This window comes from Myxine glutinosa, chromosome 5, assembly GCF_964187855.1.
Source record: "Myxine glutinosa chromosome 5, kmMyxGlut1.1, whole genome shotgun sequence".
Taxonomy (NCBI): Eukaryota; Metazoa; Chordata; class Myxini; order Myxiniformes; family Myxinidae; genus Myxine; species Myxine glutinosa.
The window spans coordinates 5,282,877-5,290,728 of record NC_136265.1 but is presented as its reverse complement, the minus strand read 5'-3'; the positions used below and the strand labels follow the sequence as shown (position 1 = coordinate 5,290,728).

The 7,852-nt window shown below is 49.2% G+C and overlaps 1 protein-coding gene across 2 annotated transcripts in view; it reads right to left on the bottom strand.

Annotated features, from left to right (window-relative positions):
* Nucleotides 1-1,086: 1,086 nt before the first annotated feature.
* LOC137428018 (myosin-binding protein C, cardiac-type) overlaps nt 1,087-7,852 on the bottom strand; it is a 139,960-nt gene continuing 133,194 nt past the window's right edge. For both annotated transcript variants that reach the window (XM_078777529.1, XM_078777528.1), the window contains exons 27-30: nt 6,612-6,771; nt 6,377-6,513; nt 2,575-2,761; nt 1,087-1,709 (exon numbers count right to left, since the gene is read on the bottom strand). In XM_078777529.1, coding sequence (XP_078633655.1) covers nt 1,672-1,709; nt 2,575-2,761; nt 6,377-6,513; nt 6,612-6,771 — 522 coding nt within the window. In that variant the 3' untranslated portion in view covers nt 1,087-1,671. The remainder of the gene's footprint in view (nt 1,710-2,574; nt 2,762-6,376; nt 6,514-6,611; nt 6,772-7,852) is intronic.

Sequence of the window (7,852 nt, the reverse complement as noted above, 5' to 3'; positions counted from 1 at the left end):
GCCACTCTTCCCATCATGGGTGTCCTGATGAGGTTGTGAGGCATCTATCACATCGTTCCACCTAGTTGTGCTTTGTTGGAGTGAAATATGAAATAAACAAAATGTCTGAACATTTTATCCCTCTGTTACGTCCATAAGGAATATATATGGTTACAAGACTGTGAAGCCAGGGTGGTAGTGGGGATAAGGTCCTACTACCTATAAAATGCCCCAATGGCGTGCGACACTATCGGCCTCTGACAGTCAAGTCCAGCTCCTGGCCTTCACGTGGCGGAACTGTTTTCACTGACAAAAGGGGCAAAATGCGGGTATCTGGGGCCTCCAAACCAGCAGCCCCAGGTATGTGGGGCTCGTTAACCTTGGTCAGTTGCCCATCTAGGAGAAGGAACTCTAATCTCAGACCTCTGGTGCCATGCAACTCTACCACTCCATGGGAAAGGCTAAGGGAGCAAACCCTGACAAAACATCTGGAGTTGGAGTCCCAAAGGCACACAGAATATCAACTTGGAGAGTCTGAATTCTCCGATAGTTTCGGTTCATTTGCTGTGCATGAATTCAGAAGTGGTTCTAAGGTCAATATGTTATTTAATAATTGGCGACAATCGGTTGTGGTTTTCCCTTTTTTGTTTAAGGTGTTTCTTGAAAGCTTTTTCATGAGCACGTGATAAATGAGAATCGTAGCTCTGAATTCCTACAAAAAAACCCAAAACGGTCATAGATCTTTGAAATTGTTCAAAATTAAAGTATCCAGTCCGGTTTCAGAAAACCTAGAGACAAGTTTGGGAGGAGAGGGGAATTATGTTACACGATATCTTTAATGTCCACATCCTAAATGTAAATGGGACAACATTCCGATCTGAAGGATTGTGTGTTCCTATAAGGACTCCGAGACATAGCATCCTGACCAGCACGGCACTTGGGCGCCATTTTGTGTGTGGTTAAACTCAATGGAGGAACAAATCCCTTATCGGAATGTTCTACCGAGGCGAGCACGTCTCCAACTAGGCCATCCTCCCATCGCTCAGCTGGCAGTACCTGGCCCTTCCAATGATAATTCCTGGCAAGATAAACATACACTGGATGTGAAGCAAGATGTCAGATTTATTGCTTTGGGAAGACATCAATACCAATAGGGAGAGAGACACTGAGAAAGAGATAGAGAGAGGCAGAGAGGCACACACAGAGAGGGGCACACAGATAAGCAGGGGACACAGAGAGGGGCACACACAGAGAGGCACACACAGAGAGGGGCATACAGATAAGCAGGGGACACAGAAAGGGGCACACAGAGAAAGGGGAGCACACAGCGAAAGGGGAACACACAGAGTAGGTGGACAGAGAGGGGCACACAGAGAAAGCGGAGCACACAGAGGGGGGCACACAGAGAAAGGGGAGCACACAGAGAAAGGGGAACACACAGAGTAGGTGGACAGAGAGGGGCACACAGAGAAAGCGGAGCACACAGAGGGGGGCACACAGAGAAAGGGGAGCACACAGAGAAAGGGGAGCACACAGAGGGGGGCACACAGAGAAAGGGGAGCACACAGAGAAAGGGGAGCACACAGAGAAAGGGGAGCACACAGAGATGCACAGAGAGAGAGAGGGACACACAGAGAGAGAGGGACACAGAGTGAGAGAGGGACACAGAGTGAGATTACAGACTGCTGAAGATTATTTCTTCTGTGCTTGAACTTTTTTTTTTGGCAGAACTGTGGTTTGGGAAGACAAAGAAAAGGTAAGTTAGGCAAAGACAATAATGAAAACGATGGTTGAGAATCAGTTTTTTTTTTTTTTTGTTTGTTTTTCTATACTGAATCGAGGCTCGTGAAAGAGCTGACAACCGCGAGGGAAAGACAAAGACAGTACATGGGGACCGCGAGGGAAAGACAGTACATGGGGACCGCGAGGGAAAGACAAAAACAGCACATGGGGACCGCGAGGGAAAGACAAAGACAGTACATGGGGACCGCGAGGGAAAGACAAAAACAGCACATGGGGACCGCGAGGGAAAGACAAAGACAGTACATGGGGACCGCGAGGGAAAGACAGTACATGGGGACCGCGAGGGAAAGACAAAGACAGCACATGGGGACCGCGAGGGAAAGACAAAAACAGCACATGGGGACCGCGAGGGAAAGACAAAGACAGTACATGGGGACCGCGAGGGAAAGACAGTACATGGGGACCGCGAGGGAAAGACAAAAACAGCACATGGGGACCGCGAGGGAAAGACAAAGACAGCACATAGGGACCGCGAGGGAAAGACAAAGACAGTACATGGGGACCGCGAGGGAAAGACAAAAACAGCACATGGGGACCGCGAGGGAAAGACAGTACATGGGGACCGCGAGGGAAAGACAAAAACAGCACATGGGGACCGCAAGGGAAAGACAAAGACAGTACATGGGGACCGCGAGGGAAAGACAAAAACAGCACATGGGGACCGCGAGGGAAAGACAAAGACAGCACATGGGGACCGCGAGGGAAAGACAGTGAAGTGCTCTTCGTAACTCGAAACAGCACTGATGACCAACACAAGGTGATGCCAGTTCTGGACAGGTATATCAATATTACCTTTCACTTCGAGCTTGCATTCTATATTGGCCTCTCCTAAAGCGTTCTCAGCCATGCAGGTGTACACCCCTCCTTCACTCGACATCGGTTTTCGGATCTCCAATGTGCACACTCCCTGCTGAGTTAGCATCCGATACTTGGGCTCCTCGGTAATGTCAAATCCATTCTTCAACCACTTCACCTTCGGCTGAATATTGACGACAGAATGATAATCATGTAAGCATTACTCAACCAGGTATATAAATTAAAATCTCAGCATTACTCAACCAGGTATATAAATTAAAATCTCAGCATTACTCAAGAGGCTCCAATTGTCAAAAAGAGGTTAGGACAGTCTTCCTCGACATATCACGGCCATTTGGCACGGTATAATGTCCTGCAATGCTTGCTGAGCCCTGCGTGTGCCATACAAGGCTACCTTCACTCCAGGATCTCTCACTTCCAACACTCGCACACTCTGATGTCCTGCAATGCTTGCTAAGCCCTGCGTGTGACATACAAGGCTACCTTCACTCCTGGATCTCTCACTTCCAACACTCGCACACTCTGATGTCCTGCAATGCTTGCTGGGCCCTGCGTGTGCCATACAAGGCTACCTTCACTCCTGGATCTCTCACTTCCAACACACATACTCTCTGACGTCCTGCAATGCTTGCTGGGCCCTGCGTTTGCCATACAAGGCTACCTTCACTCCTGGATCTCTCACTTCCAACACACATACTCTCTGATGTCCTGCAATGCTTGCTAAGCTCTGCGTGTGCCATACAAGGCTACCTTCACTCCAGGATCTCTCACTTCCAACACTCGCACACTCTGACGTCCTGCAATGCTTGCTGGGCCCTGCGTGTGCCATACAAGGCTACCTTCACTCCTGGATCTCTGACTTCAAACACTCGTACACTCCGATGTCCTGCAATGCTTGCTAAGCCCGGCGTGTGACATACAAGGCTACCTTCACTCCAGGATCTCTCACTTCCAACACTCGCACACTCTGATGTCCTGCAATGCTTGCTAAGCCCGGCGTGTGACATACAAGGCTACCTTCACTCCAGGATCTCTCACTTCCAACACTCGCACACTCTGACGTCCTGCAATGCTTGCTGAGCCCTGCGTGTGCCATACAAGGCTACCTTCACTCCTGGATCTCTCACTTCCAACACACATACTCTCTGACGCCCTGCAATGCTTGCTGGGCCCTGCGTTTGCCATACAAGGCTACCTTCACTCCTGGATCTCTCACTTCCAACACACATACTCTCTGATGTCCTGCAATGCTTGCTAAGCTCTGCGTGTGACATACAAGGCTACCTTCACTCCAGGATCTCTGACTTCCAACACTTGCACACTCTGACGTCCTGCAATGCTTGCTGGGCCCTGTGTGTGCCATACAAGGCTACCTTCACTCCTGGATCTCTGACTTCAAACACTCGCACACTCTGATGTCCTGCAATGCTTGCTAAGCCCGGCGTGTGACATACAAGGCTACCTTCACTCCAGGATCTCTCACTTCCAACACTCGCACACTCTGATGTCCTGCAATGCTTGCTAAGCCCGGCGTGTGACATACAAGGCTACCTTCACTCCAGGATCTCTCACTTCCAACACTCGCACACTCTGATGTCCTGCAATGCTTGCTAAGCCCTGCGTGTGACATACAAGGCTACCTTCACTCCAGGATCTCTCACTTCCAACACTCGCACACTCTGATGTCCTGCAATGCTTGCTAAGCCCGGCGTGTGACATACAAGGCTACCTTCACTCCAGGATCTCTCACTTCCAACACTCGCACACTCTGATGTCCTGCAATGCTTGCTGAGCCCTGCGTGTGACATACAAGGCTACCTTCACTCCAGGATCTCTGACTTCCAACACTTGCACACTCTGACGTCCTGCAATGCTTGCTGGGCCCTGCGTGTGCCATACAAGGCTACCTTCACTCCTGGATCTCTGACTTCAAACACTCGCACACTCTGATGTCCTGCAATGCTTGCTAAGCCCGGCGTGTGATATACAAGGCTACCTTCACTCCAGGATCTCTCACTTCCAACACTCGCACACTCTGATGTCCTGCAATGCTTGCTAAGCCCGGCGTGTGACATACAAGGCTACCTTCACTCCAGGATCTCTCACTTCCAACACTCGCACACTCTGATGTCCTGCAATGCTTGCTGAGCCCTGCGTGTGACATACAAGGCTACCTTCACTCCAGGATCTCTCACTTCCAACACTCGCACACTCTGATGTCCTGCAATGCTTGCTAAGCTCTGCGTGTGACATACAAGGCTACCTTCACTCCAGGATCTCTCACTTCCAACACTCACACTCTCTGATGTCCTGCAATGCTTGCTAAGCTCTGCGTGTGACATACAAGGCTACCTTCACTCCAGGATCTCTCACTTCCAACACTCGCACACTCTGATGTCCTGCAATGCTTGCTAAGCCCGGCGTGTGACATACAAGGCTACCTTCACTCCTGGATCTCTGACTTCCAACACACTCACACCAATGCATTGCTATCAATGGAACCCTCCTCTCTACTCCTAACCCAATGGAGGCTGGAGTACCACCAGGTGAGATCTTAGACCGAGTGTTGCTCTTCGCCTCCATAAATGAGCTCTCTGATGGTTTGGAAATCTCTCAGGGTCAGTCAGTCACCTTCTGGTTTGTGCAGTGCCAGTCAGTCACCTTATGGTGTGTACAGTGCAGTGCCAGTCAGTCACCTTATGGTCATGCAGTGCTAGTCGTTCAGTCATCTTATGGTGTGTACAGTTCAGTGCAAGTCAGTCACCTTTTGGTCGTGCAGTGCCAGTCGTTCAGTCACCTGTTGGTGTGTACAGTGCAGTGCCAGTCAGTCACCTTTGGTTTGTGCAGTGCCAGTCAGTCAGTCACATTTTGGTTTGCACAGTGCAGTGCCAGTCAGTCACATTTTGGTTTGCACAGTGCAGTGCCAGTCAGTCACATTTTGGTTTGCACAGTGCAGTGCCAGTCAGTCACTTTATGGTGTGTACAGTGCAGTGCCAGTCAGTCACCTTATGGTGTGTACAGTGCAGTGCCAGTCAGTCACTTTATGGTGTGTACAGTGCAGTGCCAGTCAGTCACCTTTTGTTGTGTACAGTGCAGTGCCAGTCAGTCACCTTTTGTTGTGTACAGTGCAGTGCCAGTCAGTCACCTTTTGTTGTGTACAGTGCAGTGCCAGTCAGTCACCTTTTGTTGTGTACAGTGCAGTGCCAGTCAGTCATCTTTTGTTGTGTACAGTGCAGTGCCAGTCAGTCACCTTTTGTTGTGTACAGTGCAGTGCCAGTCAGTCACCTTTTGTTGTGTACAGTGCAGTGCCAGTCAGTCATCTTTTGTTGTGTACAGTGCAGTGCCAGTCAGTCACCTTTTGTTGTGTACAGTGCAGTGCCAGTCAGTCATCTTTTGTTGTGTACAGTGCAGTGCCAGTCAGTCACCTTTTGTTGTGTACAGTGCAGTGCCAGTCAGTCATCTTTTGTTGTGTACAGTGCAGTGCCATACCAGTTGGTTGCCTTGTGTTTTGTTCTCGATTAAACTCAAGTTTGAACATCAATCGATGAAAGACCCTTGGTTTTGTGACAAAGATCATGGCCTAAGTGATGGACTAACGTTTCTCGATATCATGAGCAATGGCTACAGTATGTTTTGCAGACTACAAATTGTACAACACTGTTAAGTATTTGGCAACATGGCTTTGCGGTCCACTCCTGCAGACCAGTTAATAGACAAAAACGAAGACAGAAGAGGTAGAACACGTAAAAAGTGGAAATGTAAGATCAATTGTGCATACTTTTGGGTTTCCCCGGACAGAGCAGCTCAAGATGCAGTTGTATCCCGCCACAGCAGTGCGATCAGGAAGTCTGTGGGTGAAGTTGGGAGGTTCTGTGAAGTCGTATTCCTTGAACACCGCGGCCTTGTAGATAACGCCTGAAAGATGGATAATTTTGACATCATGGTTTCTATCATACTGACATTGAGAAAATGTTTTTTATTGGACAACGCAAAACCGTTATGTTTGTTTCCACCTGTCTTGTCAATGTGAGCTGGCTCTTTGGTCTGACAGGCCGTTTCACTCCGGCCAACAATGTTTTCGGAAAATACGCGGAAATAGTAATCGTTTCCCATGATGAGGTCAGAAACGGTGCAACTTGTCCGGTGGTAATGCTCATAGACAGTGAACCATGTCTGAAAATATTCACATCAAAAGTAAGACATTCAACATTCACCAGATGGAAACTCACCAAAAAAAGAAACACAAGTTGAACCCCAGACCCTGTTAAGATGAACCCCAGACCCTGTTAAGATGAACCCCAGACCCTGTTAAGATGAACCCCAGACCGTGTTAAGATGAACCCCAGACCCTGTTAAGATGAACCCCAGACTCTGTTAAGATGAACCCCAGACCCTGTTAAGATGAACCCCAGACCCTGTTAAGATGAACCCCAGACCCTGTTAAGATGAACCCCAGACCCTGCCTGTTAAGATGAACCCCAGACCCTGTTAAGATGAACCCCAGACCGTGTTAAGATGAACCCCAGACCCTGTTAAGATGAACCCCAGACCCTGTTAAGATGAACCCCAGACCCTGTTAAGATGAACCCCAGACCCTGTTAAGATGAACCCCAGACCGTGTTAAGATGAACCCCAGACCCTGTTAAGATGAACCCCAGACCCTGTTAAGATGAACCCCAGACCCTGTTAAGATGAACCCCAGACCCTGTTAAGATGAACCCCAGACTCTGTTAAGATGAACCCCAGGCCCTGTTAAGATGCACCCCAGACCCTGTTAAGATGAACCCCAGACCCTGTTAAGATGAACCCCAGACCCTGTTAAGATGAACCCCAGATCCTGTTAAGATGAACCCCAGACCCTGTTAAGATGAACCCCAGGCCCTGTTAAGATGAACCCCAGACCCTGTTAAGATGAACCCCAGACCCTGTTAAGATGAACCCCAGACCCTGTTAAGATGAACCCCAGACCCTGTTAAGATGAACCCCAGACTCTGTTAAGATGAACCCCAGATCCTGTTAAGATGAACCCCAGACCCTGTTAAGATGAACCCCAGACCCTGTTAAGATGAACCCCAGACTCTGTTAAGATGAAACCCAGGACCTGTTGAGATGAACCCCTGACCCTAAGATGAACCCCAGGACCTGTTGAGATGAACCCCTGACCCTGTTAAGGTGAACCCCAGTCCCAGTGAAGATGAACCCCTGATCCTGTTGAACCCCTGAACCCCTGACCCTGTTTGTCCTGTGCATTCAA